General features: G+C 39.8%; 1 protein-coding gene across 4 annotated transcripts in view; it reads left to right on the plus strand.

Moving 5' to 3' along the window:
* Positions 1–19987, plus strand: part of LOC106927531 (equilibrative nucleoside transporter 1) — a 34925-nt gene that overhangs the window by 11089 nt on the left and 3849 nt on the right. Inside the window, exons 1-10 of one of the 4 annotated variants that reach the window (XM_015003167.2) lie at positions 3699–3845; positions 12560–12642; positions 12805–12886; positions 13699–13853; positions 14366–14505; positions 15801–15935; positions 17486–17583; positions 17666–17747; positions 18472–18557; positions 18822–18930. In XM_015003167.2, the coding sequence (XP_014858653.2) occupies positions 12614–12642; positions 12805–12886; positions 13699–13853; positions 14366–14505; positions 15801–15935; positions 17486–17583; positions 17666–17747; positions 18472–18557; positions 18822–18930 (916 nt within the window). In that variant the 5' untranslated portion in view covers positions 3699–3845; positions 12560–12613. Of the gene's footprint in view, positions 1–3698; positions 3846–3893; positions 4020–10915; positions 11017–12559; positions 12643–12804; positions 12887–13698; positions 13854–14365; positions 14506–15800; positions 15936–17485; positions 17584–17665; positions 17748–18471; positions 18558–18821; positions 18931–19987 lie in introns of those variants that run through there. The other 3 variants (XM_015003171.2, XM_015003169.2, XM_015003168.2) reach the window with 3 other exon arrangements.

Below are 19987 nucleotides of genomic sequence, written 5' to 3' on the forward strand. Positions count from 1 at the left end.
AACTAATTTGTTCAAACTTTTTAAATATACTGAACAAATGAACAACATCTGTGATGCAAATAGCAAAGGAATGAATCAGTCTGGCTCACAGTGAAGCCCAGAAGTATTCATACTGTTGAAAGATTTTGTTTTAAAGGGATCACTTGACTGACACGTTGCCTCGTAATTAACTATTTGAAGTGGGGCAGACAAAAGTCCTGAATTATGATCTGTGATTGGAGCTAAATCATGGATAATGGATTTCTTTTTTACAACTTGTAGGTATAATATTCCAAATATAAGAACTTATAATAGTATTTTTAACTCTTAAGCATTTGCAAATCGTGTCACGTCAAAACTATTAACCATATGTGTTTTTTCGAGGGTTTTATGTTACAGATAAATAATTGTCTGTATGATAATTGTATCACTGTGTTCAGTCCCTGAGTCAATACTTTTAATTTCTGTAGCAGGTCTTGTACTTGTATGTCTCTACCTAATGTCCACATCTGAATACTGGCCTTTTGGTTGGATGGAAAACATAATATATTTTACATTTTGTCACAAATTCCCAGTTGGATTTTATGTGCTCATATTTATCTTGCAACACGCTTCTCCAAACAGACCAACTCTAATTGCATTTTTTTTTTAATTGCCTTAACTGGATCGCTGATCATTGAAAAAAATCCAACACTCTCGGGATCCCAGATCATGATGCTGCCACTGCGTTCTTGTGCTGCTGGATGTTCTATAAAACTTGGGCCAAGCTTTAAACCAGATGTTTCACTTTTTTGTGATTTCTCACCTAATCTGTGGCCCTCTGCAGCTCCCACAGTGCTAGCACAGGCCCCTTCACTGCTTCTGTCATCAATTTGCAATTCTGCCATTTCTCAGTGAGATTCTTAAATTTTGTGATATCGTTTGGTTGCCCTAGCACTGCTAGAAATCGAGTTTCTCCCTGGCCCGTGTGCTCCCTGCTCTGCTTGGCCTCCATGATGCCGTTTCTCCACTGGTTTTTTCTGAAGCCTCCACAGAAGAGCCGGATTCACATCGAGGTTACATAACACACACGGACTCTATTTACAAACTAGGCAACGTTAGAAGGCGGTTGGCTACACCAGGTTTTGTTCTGACGTTTTCACCGCGAAAGACACTTTTAAGATTGGATAAAATCCAAATATGACGCGTGGAAGTTTCCTGTTGAGGTTAAGGTTTAATTAAGTATTTATTTTAAAATATTCAATTAGTTTATGTACATTTTATCAACCATTTTTACAGCTCCTGTCATTCTTAGTTGTTTTTTTCATGCTTTGTGTCTTTTATTTTGATAGAGTCCAACTTTTGCTGCTGCCTTTGTCCTACTTTACTCGTTACTGTTCTTCTCCTCGGTCTCTTTCCTCTGTGTGGAAAAAGTCAGTCGAGGTGGAGCTCCACAGTATCTCCTTACTGTCTGTCTCTCCGTTGGTCACAGAGAAACAAGTAAACAAGGCCTCAAAGGAACGGAGACAGCCATTTTCACTTTTGTGGCATAAACATATTTAAATGCACCCCTTCAGGAAACTGAGAGCAATTTTGGGTTCTCACACCAGACAGAAGCAGCTCAGTTCTCCTCCTCGCTGGGGTTTTTGGTTGGAGGAAAAAACAGCCAAACTGCTCGAGCTCTTCGTCACAGATGGGTTTTTTAACCGCGGAGAGCTTTTTTTAGCCTGGGGGAGAGACAGGGTGTGGATGACTTGGATCTGCGGGGGTGAACAGCGTGTGCGGGCTCATGTTCAGGACCGAACGCCTCTTCACTGTCGGTTCAGGCAGATGAAAACGTCTGTGATATTTTGTAGGGAAAACAAGCTGTTCCTTTATGAGTTTATAGCATCAAGTGAGGGAAGTATTTGTCTTTCTTTGTGCTCTGTTACATAAAGGACGATGGTTGGATGTTGGTACGTTTCTGCGCTGCTCCCCTTCATCCCAGACACGCCATTATCTCCTGCTTTTGATTATTCTGTTCTCATTTGCATTAGACTGACGTCAGCCTGAACCTTCAGCCTGGATTCACATGCATTTCTTCAGACATTGTATTTCTTGAACAAAGGACAGCGTTCGTTATTCGGTTTCTCACACGCCTTGCTGTGTTTCTCTTTTTTTGATACTTTTACTCAAACCATCGTTTTTGGCCTCGTTTGACCTCAGATCAATCCTCTACCCATCAGTTACTGTGCAGCCTTGAGGTGTTTACATGTGAACTGTGCATTTGGGCTGCTCATATTTACGTTATCTGCTGCTGCATTTGTGGTTTCCAGTTTTATCTTGCATCACAACATTACATAGCATCAAACTTATTTAATGTGAAGTTCAACTCACAGCAGGAAGCGAAGTTCAGCAGACTCCACGACTCTTTTAAAGTTAGACACAACAACCTGGTTAGATTTGTAAAAAAATATATATACATACATATATTTAAAGGATGGATATTATCTCCAAGTAGTCCTGCCATCCCATCTGGATTACTGTGAGTGTCCAGCAGGCCGGTCAGCCACAAGACACCCCCTGCCTCCACACCCAAACTAAACTCAAATCAGATGGGATACGTTGGACTTGAGAAGGGAGTGAAATAAATGTTGCGTGTGCAGAAACTCCTGCAAGGATATAATAAAAACACTCACAGATGGTGACTTGGAAAGTCTTACCAAGAAAGGCAACTGGGAATAATCTGGTTAGTTCTGTGTTTTAGAAAACACGGAACATAAAACACTGAATGAGAAAGTATCCAAACTGTGAGGTATAGCTATAATACGCTACATCTGAAAACAGCTGGACTCTATTTTTAGGTCACATCTAAATGTAACCTGATTTCAATTGATTTTAATTTCCAATATTGGCATAAGGAAGATTAAATAGAAATGTGCCTTTTCTTCTTTATAACTATTCACTTCTTTTTGAAGGTTTATCCACTCAAACTCAACGATAAATTGCACTACAGGTACACGTACAATCACACAACAGAGAAAAGACATTTTACTTTTTACATTTTGAATTTTACTTTGCGCATTAATGTGCTTTTAAGAATACTTAATTTGGATTTAAAGACTCAAAAAGCTGAATGAGTTGTTGCGTTTGTACAGTTTGGGCCATAAGTTTCCATACGTAGAAAAAAATAAACATTTATATTGGATAACTGTTTTTATTGCTATAAAGTGCTCTATATGATTACCATTGTTTTGAATACACATATTAATACGTGCACCACTTTGTTGTTGATTTGCAACATTTCCAGTTTTCTGAAACTTGCAAATAAAAAACTTCCTCTTTTGTCAAACGCATCTTCTTGGGTATCTGAAATATACATATAGAAAAAAATAACATTTACATTCTCCTATGTATGGAAACTTATGGGCCACTCTGTGTAATTTTTATGGTGATGTGAAAAGTTTATATACCACAAAACGCATTTGAAAAGAGCACCCAGAAAAATGTAGGTTACTGAAACGCCTCACAAACTCCCCCTCCTACACAAATTACAGTAAGACACTTCAGGTACATTTAGAACATATCATTTATGATTTCCGTTCAGTTTTTCGAGGTATGAAAGCTGGAAAGTTATGATGGTGCAACAATCAAACAGTTTCCCTACATATAAACGTAAGTTTTTCATACAAAAAGATCATTTGAAGAGCACAGTACTGTAATGATTTCAGGATCCCTCAGACTTACAAAACATTTACATAAATGTGTCAAACCGTAAGAGTCTGAACTGTCTCTGATACACGCCCATATCGCTGGTCATCCATTCAGAGTGAGTGTGAAGAGAGCTGCAGAACTAAGCTGTCGCTGTATCTAAACAGACTCAGGCGGACAACACCGACTCTAACACGGTAAGACGTTTCTCTGCTGCTACTTTACGTGAATAAAATGATGAACTCGCCGCAGCCAGTCTGGCTCGGACCGGTTCTTCTGGATGAAGTTTGTCTTCAGCTTCAAAAACTCAAGTCATGAAAAATAACGGGACCGAATGATAAAATAGCGCCGGCGGACATAATTTAGTGGTTGTAAGACTCTTTTTGTTGTCTTATTTTGCTGTTGCTGAAGTCATAGATGGAAGTTGAATATGTGTGATTTTTTTTTTTTTAATTGCCGCATTACTTTGTCTGGCTTAAATTTACCGCCATTCGCTTCATCGTGCGATATAGTGAATAAACCCACCGGAACAGTCTCTTCCTGAAGCGGTGAAAACCGTGAACCACGCCGGGCTGAGACTCTGTTCCTTTGGGCGAAATGTTTTAAAACAGCGTCTTTGTTTAGAGTGTCGGAGGTCGGATATTTTTGCTCGAGGTTTAAAATCTTTGCGTAAACATAGAGTATAAAAACACGTGGTTCTCCGTTATAAATGAAGTCTTGAGTGGGAACACGTGGCTGCTGCATCACAGGACAGAGCAGAGATAAGAGACGAAGCTTTATCAGCTGGTCGATGTCCTGAACGGAAAACATGTTTGTTTCCTTCGCTAAAACACTACGTCTTTATGTACCTTACATGTGTAGTGAATGTCAAAAGTCTGCACTTGTTGGCTTGCTTTTGGTGATATGAACATTTTGATCATAAGTACATCAGGTAAAAACATTTCCAGCGTTAAATGTGGAATATGTCCAGTACAGTTTAGCTGAAAAAACAAACAAAAAAAAAACACACAAAAAAAACAGATGTGTTGAAAAAACAACTTCTATAACCTAGGACAAATATATTTCATATCTTCTTGTTTACACACCTAAATAACTTGAAATCAAACTTAGTTGTTCTAGTGAGATTTTCACATGTGACAGTGGCACAATAGATGGTAAAGAAATATTCAGTTCTGAATAATGATAATAATAATCTGACGTTTGCTTTTCTTTGCTTTCAAGAATGAACTGTTCCAATTACCAGTTCATTCTTGTTTCATATTCGGGTTGAATGTGAAGCAAAGGCCTTAATTTACAAGAGAATAAATTCAAGTGAAGAAAATTACACTTTTTGGAAAGGCCAAAGATAAAGTAAAATTAGTGTCTCTATTCCGTCCTGACAGAGCGTTTGTGCTTTTCCCCAACTCCGTTCACCCTGAAGCAAGGAGAAAAAGAGAAGGGTCTTTGTTTTTCAGCAAACAGCTGATGTGAGCCGACATCTGCCCCTCGGTGGGATTTTCTTTTTCACACCTGTTTCACGATGAGTTGAAGCTAAATCAAAGTCAGAGGGGCATCCGTTTTTTTTTTTTTTATCGCCTGTGAAGGCAGGATGAACGGAGGTAGTCGTTTTGAGGTATAAAAACTAGATTGAGACTAGAAGGACGCACCAGCCACTGCCCTCTTACTCACTGCCACATGGTGAGGAGGCGTCACTACAAACTACAGAGGCTGGTAGCTGGAGGTGGGCTCTTTGTTGCTCTCAGAGTGGCGGGAATCATTTGGGGTGGAGAGCTGGCAGGCTGACGACAAAAGACGTCAGACCTTTTAATCCTCCGCCTCACTTAATTGCACTACTCTAAATGTATCTTGTAAGTGACTGTTTCCTGTTCTTGATCGGATCTTTATATATCAGAGATAAAAATGTCAGTGATTAACAGGATTGAAATCACTTACTGTTAGCATTATTTGGGTCCAAATACCGAAACATCCAGGGCTGAGTAAACAGAAGGAAGTATGTACTTTGTTAGCTTCCTGAAGCATTTGCTGTGTCTTAAGTTCAAGGAAGTTTCCTCTTAGCTTGTCTTAATGATCCAAATATCAGCCTAATTTCCACTTTTATTGAAAGTGGTTGTTCTTTTTTTAAGGCTTGTGACAAATACAAACTAATTTGTGTGAACAACTGATAACAAACTTTGGCCATAATAGACAAATTGTGTTGCAGATGCTCTGATCAGTGTAATGGTTTTGAATCCAACAGGAAAAATGGGTTACAATGATCACATTTTATGCTTTAAAGCGCACGTCCATAACTTTTATCTGATTCTTCATAAAGATGAACAAAAAGTGTGTCAAAAGAGATGCTGATTTGTGATGCACTTCATGAACAAAACATTAGTTTCCAGTATTTGACCTTCTGATGTTCAGTTGGAACCAAATCATGGAAAACTGATTAATTTTACTCTCTGTCCAGTTGGTTGGCGCACATCTGCTACAGTAAAACATGTTGCAATGTTAGAAAACAAACATCGTCTTGACTCTTTTCTTTCTTTTCCTTCTGGACAATGAATTAATGAAAACTTTATTGCTGTCACAAAGGTTTCAAATGTCTTTCAAGTTTCTCTTATAGCTTAAACAGAAGCGTCGTCACTTCTAGCCTAAAACTCAGATGATTCAGAGTTTGATCGCGCTTCATTTCAATGTCACACTCGCATGGTTCACTAACATGATTCGTTCTTTATGGCCCATCAAAGCGACACCCAGTACCAACGCTGTCTACCGTCTCAAAAGGTTTTAAATATTAATAAGTTAATTGTTGCATATCCACAACAGGTGAAAAAAATGCTAGGCTGGTGGTTTCAAGTTAGATGATGCTTGTTTGAAGTAAGGAGAAAACTTGAGTCATTTTGCTGCTTCATTTCCTCATTATTGTTCAAAAGAAGAACCAAAGCAGTTGAACATTTGCGGTTTCTCAAACTCATCTCAACTCTGTGATGTTGGGTAGCTTAACCACCTTGCCTTGCCCAGTGTTCAAGCTTGGGTAGAGACCCGCAGCATCATGAATCCCCCACCATACCTGAAAGTCGGCATTTATCTGTTTTCCTGATGACTCAATCCTAATCTCGTCTGATCAAAACACATTTCCGGTTTTGGTCTGTTTACTGTTTAGCAAACCGTAAGATCTCTAAGTCATCCAGCTGAAATGTAGATACTTGGAGAACTGGTATTCTCAAGATGGCAGCGCTGATATATTTCAATAACTCATCACACTTGCTAGTAAGCATGCAAGTATGAAATCTCAACCGTCTGTGGATAGAGCGTGCAAAGTGTGTGCGGCTTGCAGTGCGCCTCAGTGTTTTATTGCTTTTACTGAAATAAAAATGTTCTGTTGGTCAAGAGAAATGAGCTTCTGTGGCACTTAATATCCACATTTTGTGAATATTTTCTCTCTCTTTTTTTTCTTACTTTCAAAGCTTAGCAACTCCAATTTGATATTTGGAGGAAGATTATTATAAGGTACAAGGACACAGTTTAATATATATTTTCAAGTCTTCCTGCTTCGAGAGGTTATTTATATTTAATAGAAGTGAAGGAAATGTCATGTTGTGTGTCAGAGCTGCTGTTAAAGGCGTTTCCAGAGAAACATTTGGACCTTAATCAATTATTAAAGCCAGTGAATTTACTGTTCTGAAGTCTTATCCACTCAGCAGTAACATCCACCCAGAAGAATGTGGTTGTCAATGTGACCTGGTTGCACTTTTTTGCTGGTCAGACGGTGATAGTTGGTCATATTTCAGCAGGTTCCACACAGCTGGTTCTGATTCTTGTCACCAGTGGGTTTCTTTGTCTCTTTATGCATCGTTATCAGGACGCCTGATAATGATGGTTTACTTAAAGTTAATGGTTTACTTTAATCCTGTTTCAGTGAATAATACATGAAGACCATTTTATAGACATGCTGAATTGATCATTATTTAAAGGGCAGCTTAATGTGTACAAATATCACATGGTTGTTGTTCTTTTGAGGCTGTAATTAATGTTTTATGACCTGATAAGGAGGACAATGCTTTCCTTTCTTTGTTGTCCTGTTATGAAACATTTGATTTGGTTGCAGATAGCTGAACTCTAAGAAACAGGATAAGCATGAATCGGTCTGTAGATGTTTTCTAATTGGTCATCTGAGGACCAATTAGAAAGCCTCAACATGAGTTTTGTCCAAGATATTGTTGTAGTATTTATTCTCATACATATTTGAACTCATTTGGGGTTATATAGATGAAATATTCTTTAAACTTATTTCTAAAAGTGTTCTTGTTACATAGTTTTGGTGTGTTGATTCATTTCCTCCTGTTACTTCTGAGAAAAACATTCAGGTTTAAATCTGTCCTGATGAAATGGCATTGCTATGTGTGTGCGTGAGAGAGTGTTTCTGCATGTCTGTGTGTGTTTAGCTTCCATAAGCACAAGGAAATGACCTCCAGAAGGATGTTCTATTCCCCTGATCATATGACCAGCATCAAACTATTCCTCAGTCTGATAATAAAGGTGACTCTGTTAGAGATGGCATACAGTGAGGAACATGAACTCGTGTCCTTTTAAACTCCTTCAACATCCACGGCTCTTAAACTTCAGCGTTGTGTTTTCCTCTAATTGCATTTTTTTTTTATATCGGCGTGATCCGACTGAATATAAAAATTGAAAAACGAGAACAGAGCTTTAGTTTGAACCTGGTACGTTTCTGTTCCAGTTCTGAATGTCACAGAGAGGAGAACCAGTAAATGTGTGAAAGTGCACCACTGCACAGACTGCAAAGTGCTGTGTTTCTGCTGGGCACCGCTCCAGTACCGGGCAACCTTTGCCAATTGGCTCATGAGCGTGGTGCGCTGTGAGAGAGACATACTTTACAGGAGCATGGCCTTAGCGGTATGTTTTAAACGGGGTCCTGTTGTCGCTGTTGTTGTCTATGATGCTGCTGGCTATGATAAGGTTTGGCTGGCTGAGCGGAGCAGAGAGATTAGACGCTTGTGGTGACAACCAGAGCCAGCTCGGATGTTTTATTTCATAAACATTTTCTTCAAAAACCAGGAGTTCCTGCAGCTTTTCCGGGACAGAGTCCCAGACTTTTCTAGACGCAAGTTTCCAGAGTCAAAGTCTGAAACATTGTTGATCTAGAATGAAAGACAATTGTAAGTGTGGGTTGGTGCAGAGTTTATACACATTTGACAGACAACGATGGATGGATGGATGGATGGATGGATGGATGGATGGATGGATGGATGGATGGATGGATGGATGGATGGATGGATGGATAGATAGATGGATGGATGATGTATGGGAGGTCCGATTTTTGGATTAGTGATGGATGGATAGATTTTGAGATTCTTTATTTTAATGTATTTTACATCATGTTTATTATATTAACAGTAGAACCAAGAACAAACTCTTGAGAATATAATTTGTTCTTTATAGCCTTTTGGTTTAAAAAAAAAAAAAAATTATTTGGACCTGGAAAATGTTTGAATCAGATTTCACATTTTCCTAGTTGTTTCAGACTGTAGGATTTTTCCAAACCACAAAGTTTGGGTCAAAGCAACCACACCTACACCAGAGCTAGGTGGAGCTGAACTTAATGGGATCCCTATTGTGTTTCTGAGTTTGTTTTCCACACAAATTACTACATTTTATGAAGATCTTAAAGGAGAAAGATGATGGGTAAAAAAACTAAATTGCTCTCCCACCATGTCAGAAATAGAAGTGTGTGTGTTTCAGAGCTGACTGAACAGCAGTTACTGTTGGGTCGAAATGTAATTATTGGTAAATTTGATAATAGATGTGTACGTTCGCCATCTCTCCTTGGTTGTAATTAACCGTTACATAATGTCAGCTATAGCATCTCTTCCAGTTCTGCTGAAAGATGTTTTCTATTCCTTCGGAAAAGAACCTCCTGCGGGTATTTTGGATTTAAAACTCAGCCTACACACAAACACAATGAAGCTTTCAGTTCTTTTAAAACATTCTGGAGACGGATGATAAGATGGATATCATCATGGGAGAACCCAAGATAGCTCCTGGGTTCTCCAGAAATGTCTTTGTTGCAGAAGTAAAGTTGTTTTCCCAGCCCACATTCATGCCTTTCCCAGACAGTGGTTCCTCAGTCCAGTCGCTGCGATCCGTGATTCCTAATGGGTTAATCGTGCGTTAGCTGCATTCATATGTAGGACTCTGTGTGCAAAGTCCTGGGGTAGTCAGGACCAGTCAGATGCACCATGTGATTTGTTACGCCAGTAAACTACATTTGACATTAATGAGGTTTAAGATTGCACAAGTATTTATATTCATGCATCTTGCAGTGTTTGTGTATTTAATTGAAGACTGATTCAGTGGTTTATTTTTCTTTGTACCATTGTTCAGGTTTAGTTTTTTTCACCTTGATGATCCAAACACTTTTCAATCAATTCATGAAAATGCTCAAAAAATTGTGAATTACGGCAATAATACAATGTTTCTAGGATTTACTTTAAATCAAATTAAACGCATTAACTTTTTGTCTCTGGTATAGTCCATAAGTGTGATTTGATCTGAAGAACAGGAACTTCTTTGTGTCAGTACGTAACTTCTCATTGGAGCTGAGAAAAATCAGATGCGGTGTTGCCCAGGGCTCCAGCTTGGAGCCCCTCTTAATATTAACATTCCCCTTCTAGCTCAGATTATAATAAGTAATAGTAATAGCTATTGTAGCTGTGCAGATGATACTCAGGTCTACATTATGTCACCAGGTGACTCTGAACCCATTCAAGCATCAAACAGATGCTTGGAACAAATCAATGTGTGGATGAAAGTTCTTCAGATGAACAAAACGAAATGGTTTTCGAACCAGAGGAAGAATGATCAAGACTCACAGGTCAAGTTATTTGACAACCAAATTTGCCTTCATCTAGTTCTTTGCAATTTGCAAAATTGTAGATGATGTGTTGAAGTGAGGTTAAAACATGCACGTGTCCCGTCACATTGAGTGTTATTTTAGCTAGGACAGTGAAAACAGGATAAAAACAGTAAAAAGCGAGCGGGCTGGGGTGCCTGCTCGCTTTTTGTTTCTGGTCATTTCGCTGAGGACCAAACATCGCTCCATAATTGCTCGGGAGTTTACGTCGATGTGCCAGGGATGGTCACATGTGCGTGAGAGGAATGTGAATGTAAAGCTGCACAACAGGGGCTGGGTTGAGGACCCTCGAGTTCTCAGAGGCTGGAGGAGGAGATGCAGAGTGGGCCAGGTCTAGTGTTTAGCTGGGTGTTAACCTAGCGAACCTCTCTGTGGTATAAATGAGGCGTGCGGAGCTTGTTCAGCCATTGTGTTATTCGATGAGAGGAAGCTGGAGTCTCCAGTGCTGGACAGTAAGTCTCCTTTTTTTCAGGGTACTTTGTCACGTTTTGTTATTCAGAGAGTGTAGAGAAATGTGTTGAGATATTGCGGCATTCTGAATTGTGACTTTTGCAATCGTTGCCTAACTTTATCCATAAGCGGTAAGGTTTCTGTAAACTGTTTGCTGCGTTTGACCACCTTCTGCTGTTGCGGCTGCATAATGACTGAAATGTTTCCAATTAGGAAGGAGAGTTGTTGCCACATCTGTTTCTTAAGATTTGTGATGCTCTGCCAACTCAGCTGGCCAGAAGCCACAGCGATTTCTGCTGAAAAGTTAATCTGCCGGTTTCATCTAAAAACAAGACTCCACGATCGTTTGATAGGCTGAAATCGGCTATTCTTCTTTCTGCTGATGTCTACTTGTCTACTTGAGCAGCCTGTGCCAGCTTGCTGCCAAGTTTTAGTTCTTGCTTTTATAAATAATGTCGCTGCCTGGAAAATAACAATTTGTGAATTAATTAACCTACAGCAGAAGCTTGGGACACAGTATGTAAATATAATTAGTTACCAGTTGGGGAGGAAAAAAGCAGCTCTGAACATTTAAAATAAACGGCACTGCCTCAAAAACACCAAATCTAAACAAATGGAGATATTACAAACATACAAAGATCGGAATATTTGTTACTTATTCAAGGTTTCCCCCAGAAAACTTGCTAAACATCCAGCGGCTGTTGTGTTTTTGAGTTAAAAAATGTTTAAAGTTGACAGGAAATTTGAAAATATCACTCGATAATTACCATATTTAAGGCGCACCGCATTATAAGGCGCATAGAATAAACGCTACAGTAGAGGCTGGAGTTACGTTATGCATCCACTAGATGGAGCTGCACTAAAGTGAATGTCAACAAAACAATTCGACTCCAGTCGGCGAGGAGAGCCTTCCTCGACTGGGCCGGGACGTGGCCGGACGATGGTCACCCTTCTCTGTTCGTGGAGAACGTGGTGCTAAATGACCTGCAGACGACCTGATTCTGGTGTCCTGACAACTATCCCAGCATGCACCGCGCGCTTCTTCTTCTACGGCCTAAAATGAAGTCGGTAGCTGCTTACCGTAGTTGCTAGACCTGTTGTGGCTCAATATTGGTCCATATATAAGGCGCACCGGATTATGAGGCGCACTGTCGGCTTTTGAGGAAATTGAAGGTTTTTAGGTGCGCCTTGTAGTGCGGAAAATACGGTATGTGCTATTGAAAAATTGAAAGATTGGAAGATTAACACCTGAACACCAACTATACAGTCTTAATAAATGCAAACATTTTAAAAACACTTAAATAAATAAGCAATGCTTAGCCTGGTGGGGGCACAAGTGAAGCCTGGTGGCCCGCCAGGCTTATAATACACTGAGGGAAACCCTGTTATTGTAACATATTAATATTCAGTATGAACCAGATCAGTTTTTTCCATATTTTAGAACATCTATTTACATGAAGAAGGAATAGATTCTGCTGATTGTGGTAAAATATCAATTTTAGCTCGCTGATGGTTTTTTTTTTTGTTTTTTTCTGTTCATTTCAGACCTGGTGCCCCCCGATCAAATACTGAACACAAACCAGACACAGACCGAAAACCATGACGGCCATCAACGCACCTCAGGACAGGTGAGACACGTTACTGTAAACCAGAGATAACATCTCTGTGTTGAACGAAACGCTCCTGTCTTCAGCATCTGTCTGTCGACAACCAGGCCTGATGAAATCAGCTTGTTGATCTAAAGACGAACGGCTTCACTGACGAACTCTCGTCTGGATTTCCTTTCCCAGATACCACGCAGTATGGATTATTTTCTTCATCCTGGGCTTGGGAACACTTTTACCATGGAATTTCTTCATGACAGCAACAATGGTAAGATGTTCAAGATGTTTCTTCATCTTACCAGAGAGCCTATTGTATTTTACTGCACAACCTAAACTAACTGTAGATTCACATATTAATCAGCTTGATCCTTTACAAATTTAAATTATTTTTATGAGCAATAAGAAATGCTGATTTTTCTAAAAAATAAGACTAGTTTAGGAAAATGACAGAAATTTTATGTTGAAATAGTTTCTCCTCATGGCACCCTGATTGCCTCACATAATATTTTTTTTCAGTACTTCCACATTTTTCATGTTTAATTCACAACTATGAATGTGCAAGAGACCAAAAGGAACCAGTGCATCGTCCGGTTGTTCTCTCTGTTAATCTTATGAGAAAAACATCAGACCAGTTTGTAGTTTTCTCCAGGTCACACAAGAATCACATTTTTATTTTTTCCCATTTGCAAACTCTACGTCTGGCAGAAAAGAACCGCTGAACAAACCATCCCCACAATGAAACATGGAGGAAGAAGCATCATGCTGTGGGAACCATTTTCTTCAGCCGTGATAACGAGCTGGTCAGAGTTAACAGGAAATAGTTTATCTCCCAGCAGGACGCATCTTTGATTTGAGAGATTGAAGAGTTTGAAAACTGAAGCTTACAGTTTCTCTCCATTTAATCTGACTGAGTTTTAGCTTCTTTAGCAAAGAAGAATGGCCAAAAACGTCAGTCCAGATGTGCAAAGCTGGTAGAGACGATCCCCCCCCCAAAAAACATTTTAGTAATTTGTGTTCTGCTCTGAGGCAGTGGGAGAGCTGCACTAATGCATCCGCACTCCTCTCTCTGCTCTCCTTCAGTACTTCACAAGCCGACTGAAAGATCCGATAGCTGAAAATAACAATGCGACTTCAGAACGCAACGTGCTGGAGTCAAAGTTCAGCAACGTCATGACGCTGTGCGCCATGGTGCCTCTGCTCATTTTCACCTGCCTCAACTCCTTCATACACCAAAGGTAACGCTCGTCTTCTTCGCCACACAAAGTCAAACATGCTCAGTCACGGTTTGGAAATATCTCTAATAACTGTGGTAGATCCACAGGATGTTTTTTTTTTTACTTTTTAAATTAGCTGCTCCTTTGCTATATTTACTGAAGGAGAGATCATGCAACATGAGACCCGGCAAAGCATCCGCTTTATCCTCTCCTAAGGGATGTGTCTTTATGTTGTGTTTGCTTTAATTAGACTTCAGTGAATGTTTTCCTTGAACAAACACAGGCAGGAATGCTATTTATGTTTCCCACTTCCCTCTTTTCACCTTGAATTTTCTCTTTCTTTTTTTTTACACCTACTTTATTTTGGTTTCCTTCTGCTTCCTGCCACAGAAGAAAAGCTGGGACATCGTGACTTTCCAGCATTTCCCTTTTTGCGCTTTACATTTATTCTAAAACTTATTTTGTTAGAATCGTGGTCAGAAAACAGGCGAATGATTTTCTCTCACTCTCTGTATCGTTCTGCTTCGTTTCAGAATCCCTCAGAAGCTGCGCATCTCAGGCAGCCTGGCTGTCATCTTCCTCGTTTTCATGGTGACGGCCATCATGGTCAAAGTGGACGTAGAGCCTGTTCCCTTCTTCACCCTCACCATGATTAAGATTGTCTGCATCAACTGTAAGTGGTTTTGTTACATCTGAAGTTTTAAGACGATAAACCCTCTGTGGAGTCGCTCACAGACCATGTTCCTGTTTTGCAACATATGTTGACATATCTTTACATGTCTAAGCATGAGAAAATTAAGAAGATTGTTTGGGAGATTGTGTCCTTTCACGTCTTTAAAGACTGAGTTTAGCTTTTGATACAATCTTCGTTTAAATAGTGCATGAACACTGGGATCGATGATGTGGATCTGCAGCCTTCCTCCATGTCAGAACTGAGGGTTTTACTTTTGTTGCTCATAATCTTGTATTTATTTGATTTGATTTATTTATGCCACTGAAATGAAAGGCAAATATGCAGTAGTACAGTTACAAAAGCAAAAAAATAAATACTAAACTAGAGGAGCTCAATAATCAGGTTATCAGGTTATAGGTAAAGACAAACAGGAAGGTCGGGTGTTTTCAGTTTTAGCTCACTGACACATTTTCATATGTATAGATTACTTAACTATCATTTCTTAAAATGTTTTGAAACATACATTTACTTTAAAGACAAAAATATATAAATGGGATTCATGAAGGTTCAGAACTCTCGCCAACTTTGACCCCATGATCCAATATGGCTTCCGTTAAATGCAGTAAAAGCTGCTGTAACAAACAAATTATTTTCAGTGCTGCCTATTTGTATCTCATTAGCACAGTGGTACACATAGTAATGTACAAAATATGTTTATTAGTATGTTCCTTTAGGTTTCCGGTGGATAATATGCGCAGCATTAGCAAACTGAGGGCAACGTGACTTCAGCATTAAACCTTGGCCTAGTTAAAGCAACCTTGTATAAATGGTGGAGCTCTTCTGTCGGACTGAATTAGACTTGTCTTCTTCCAGGTCCGTTTCACGTTAGGAATTTTATAGCGATGGGAAAACCTCCAAGAGCATGCAGCACATAGCATAGCTTCACGCTGGGATTCTCAAAGCACTCTCTTCTCGCTGCGTTTGTTTATTTGCAACAAGTCACAGCACAGCGGGAATAAGCTCATCCTCTTTCTTCTCTCATTGGGTCGGTTCTGACCTGCTTGTTCTCATGCACGAGGAGCCCGATGTGTTTTTATTTTTTTCTTTAAAGGAGAACATGATGACCTCTGGAGCTTTGATATTCAGCTCATTATTTCTGCATGCATAACAGACTCGTATCATTCTGTGGTTAAGGAAGTCCTTTCTGTAGCGGAGTAATGGTTTAGTTTCTCTTCTTTGTGTCTTCCTATGTGCTCCTCTGTGTTTTAAGCCATTTGGTGTTCGTGTCTCTCCAGCGTTCGGCGCCGTTCTCCAGGGCAGTCTGTTTGGACTCGCAGGGATTCTGCCCGCCTCCTACACCACTCCCATCATGAGCGGTCAGGGTCTGGCCGGCACCTTCGCTGCCTTCTCCATGATCTGCGCCCTGGCCAGTAAGCATCGCTCACAAAACGCACCACTAGACCACATCTACTGTCAGACACACACACACACACACACACACACACACACACCTTTCTGACACTCTGATGGCAGCACTTTCTACAAAGTTCTGGTCTAGTCAAAGCACAGCTGCGCACACTAGTGGTGGTTCTGGTTTACCTAAGGCACATTTCCACTGGTTCGGTTCTACACCAGGTAGTGAGCTTTTCCGCGGTCTATTCCTCGTATTGTTGGCGGGACGTGAGCAGCAGCAGTAGCTGCTGTGTTCGGCTCTCTGCTGATGTTTGTTGAGGTTCTGGTTCTGCTGGATTAAAATAAGTCCAGATATTTAACTTTGTCTTATAGAAATTCAGTGCTGGCCCAAACATAATGATGAAGGCCCAGATCAGATGATTATTTCACCATGAATGTAAATTTAATTACAACCTTTTGAATTTAGGCAATGGAGTCAAAAGATGTAAACCAGTAGCTATGCATAAACTTTATTATTATTATTATTATTATTATTATTATTATTTAAACCAAATGAAACATAAAATTCAGTTAATATTATGTAGTTCCTGTGTTTCACACAGCAGCTCTGTCAGAAAGCTGACCGCTGTGGTTCTGTCCGTGTTTCAGAGCAGCTAGCCGCTAGCAGCGCTGCTAATCCACGGTCAAACTTTCCGCATGTGTTCCTGCTGCTGCTCCTGATTATTCTCATGATTAAACTCCTGCATGCAGCTCTCTGACGGCACGTCCGCGATCTAAAGCTAAACTCTAAATGCTATGGGTCGTTTTGGAGTCGTCAGTGACGTAAATCACGAGACGAACAATGACTGCCATCAGCTGTCAATCAAATGGATTTTGGTGCCGTACGTCGATCGGTTCTGCTGGTACTACGAACCGAGACTGTACGGGTTTGAGGCGGGCCAGTGGAAGAGCTGCAGGTTCGACTCACAGCTGATGGATCTGCAGTTTCTGTTTCTCACAAACCTGAATAGATCCGGTTTAATCATCACTGAGGCTCTTGAGAAACAAGAAACAAGATGATTTAGCAACCTCAGTACTGATTCTCCCACACATGTTTATTATTAAATATGCTTAGTAATGAGTCTATGTCTTGGGTAATTATAGATAAACTGCCCCGTAAGGACTGGCTGCTCGGTAACGAATCTCTTTCTTAGAAGTTGTTTATCTTTCAATAAAAACTGCTGGGACTTTTTTCGGTTAGTTTAGCTGCTAACTCCGGCTTTATGAGCCACTCGCCTCCACATTTCACTGCTCGAAAGGGATTTACACTTTATTTCTTAATGAACCCAACACACCACCTCATATAAAGTTCCCTAATTTCTCAGTTAACGCTGCTATTAACCAGATTCTCAAGAGCAAAATATGTTTTAATTAAAAATTAGAATCATCCACATGATATTTTTCCAATTTGGACACATTTGCACATTGAAACATGTATTTGATAATAATTACACCACCGGATATTCTTTTTTTTTTCTGAATATAGATGTTAAAAAGACATTATAATTTTGTGATTTTGTACCTTCAGGTGGGTCAAAGCTGCAGGACAGCGCTTTTGGTTACTTCATCACGGCGTGTGTCGTTATTCTTCTGGCCATAACGTCCTACTTCGTGCTGCCCAAGATGGTAAAACTCACCAACTCTGACACTAGCTCTGCTTTTCTTGCCGTCCTCGTTAACGTCGTGATGGTTGTGTTTTCGTCACCAGGAGTTCTTCCAGTACTACATGGAGAGTAACGGATCGGCACCATCTGCTGACGAGGAAAACAAGATGGACTTACTGAAGAAAGGTACAGGAAACATTATCGCATGTCTGCTCTATTTAAAACGGAGAATGCTAAACTGAGTTACTCAGCAGAAAGATGCTGCAATGTCTGTGAACAAAAATAACCTGTTAGCCTCTAATAGATTTTAGCTTTCTATCTGAGAAATGCCAGGAAGTCTGCATGCGGTTTTTATTTTTACGTCACGAGAAACAGCCAACTATTTTTGCAAAGTTCAGCATTATTTTATTTTATGTTTTATTTTTTGCTGAATGCAAAGTTTTCAGTTCTTTCTGCAGTCTGGAGTGAAATTTAAAATCCTGGTGCTCACCTGGCATTCAGCTCCACCTGTCGCTGCAAAACCGGGAGCCTGTTTTCTTCCTGGCGGGAAAACAAACAAGTGTATTTTCTACCAGACTTTACAAAAAAAGTGCTACACTCTGCTTTGGCGAATATTGTCTTTTCAGACTCTGATTGTTGCTCGACTGGAAACAACTGGAAACTTCTGAAATGACATTTGATCCAGCAGAGATTAGAAAGCGAGACGCTTCTCCAACTTTCCGTTTGGAGACAGTAAATCCATGTGACATGTCTGGGCAGAAACCGTCTGCAGTGGGAAAATGTAATCATATTTTGCTTGTGACTTGACTGTGTGTGTGTGTGTGTGTTGGGTTGTTGATGTTTGGTTTGGCTTCGGCAGCGATGATCTCAAACTAAAGCCTTATCTTGGTTTGTTTATTTTGTTGCTCAGACAATCAGGACGAGAAGCGGCCGGGGACGGATCTGATGGAGGAGGAATCCAGCGGCGGCACGTCTGTCTTCAACATCTTCAAACAGGTCCGAATCATCGGCTGCTCACATCTTATTAGTGATGACTTAAAGTGGAAAAACCTACAGAAATGTTAATTTAAGCTTAATGTGTCTCCTTCAACCTCTCAGCTTTCAGTAAATGTAGTAAAACACGTGGTCAGACGTTTCAGTGTTTATAGATTAGCATGTTGTCAGATGTTGCGTCGTCGCTGCAGAGAGGCGACCAGATGTACGACGATGACAGAGACGGAGAATAATATCGATAATGTCATCCTTGTGCTCTCTGCTCAGATCTGGGTGATGGCTCTGTCTGTGTGCTTCATCTTCACCGTCACCATAGGAACGTTCCCGGCGGTGACCGTAGACGTCAGTTCGACGGTGGCGACCAGCGGCGCCTGGAGTGAGTTTGGGACAGGAGATTATAACCCATAATGCAATAAAATAAAGTTCCCAGTGCCTAAAAAAGTTCCTGCAATATTTCAGGATTTTGGGAGAAATCATCTCTCTTTTAAATCGAATTTTTTTTTTTTTTTAAATTTAATTACTAAAATCAAGAAATTTTTCAGTTTTATCCTAATTTATTAAGGTGGTCCTTCAAGTACCATCAGTAATGTTTTGTCTAAAATTGACTTTTACGTTTGGAAGTTATTGTGAGTAAATTTGTGAAAAATAAAGTGAATCATTTCTGAATAATTTTAGTCAGACTTAAAGGTTTAAAACTTCAGTTTTTGGCACGAGATCGTGCTGCTGCTTGAAAACTGAAATTAATTTAATGGATGTCACTTAAGGAGGAGAATGCCGTGTTTTCACATCATCTTCACCTCGGCCTCCATTTTACATAAATGTTTGATTTCTAGTGCAGTATAAGAAGGGCTGGGTGAAATGGCTTAAAAATAAAATCTCCTTGGTTTCCTGTTTTCAAGTTTACTCCTCGTTTACCAGAAGAACGTCTTAAAATAACAAGTAAAAAGGCGTTTTAATGAGAAAAAGAGCTTCTGCAGAGTTATCAAGATCTGCTAGAGGAGCTCAGTCCGTCGTTTCAAAGTCCTGCTGCTGATAATATTTTGATAGTGACATGCTGAAAGATTAAGAATGTCTTTATCTTTAAAAGTGATACCAGAGTACAACTTCACAAGATGCTGAAACGCCTCGTTTTATTTTATTTAGCGTGTCGGAGTTCTCACAATGTTGTGACTTTGCTCTGGCAATATTGAAACGCTCTTCTGGTATTTTTTTCCAGTTTTACTGTTTTACAATTTTATTTTCTTATTATCACAGCTGTATTTTTGTAAAATTATAACTTTATTGTTTTTTTTTTTTAAATGCCATTAATATTTGAGTTGATCTGAATTGAAAGTCCAAATAAAATATGGCCGCCCTGGGCGTGCTGACATTGTTTCCATCAGCAGACAGGTGACCAGAGGTACACCTATAAAAATTAAAACTTCAAAAACCAA

This window comes from Poecilia mexicana, unplaced genomic scaffold, assembly GCF_051168715.1.
Source record: "Poecilia mexicana isolate PSO_F unplaced genomic scaffold, ASM5116871v1 scaffold_15, whole genome shotgun sequence".
Lineage (NCBI taxonomy): Eukaryota > Metazoa > Chordata > Actinopteri > Cyprinodontiformes > Poeciliidae > Poecilia > Poecilia mexicana.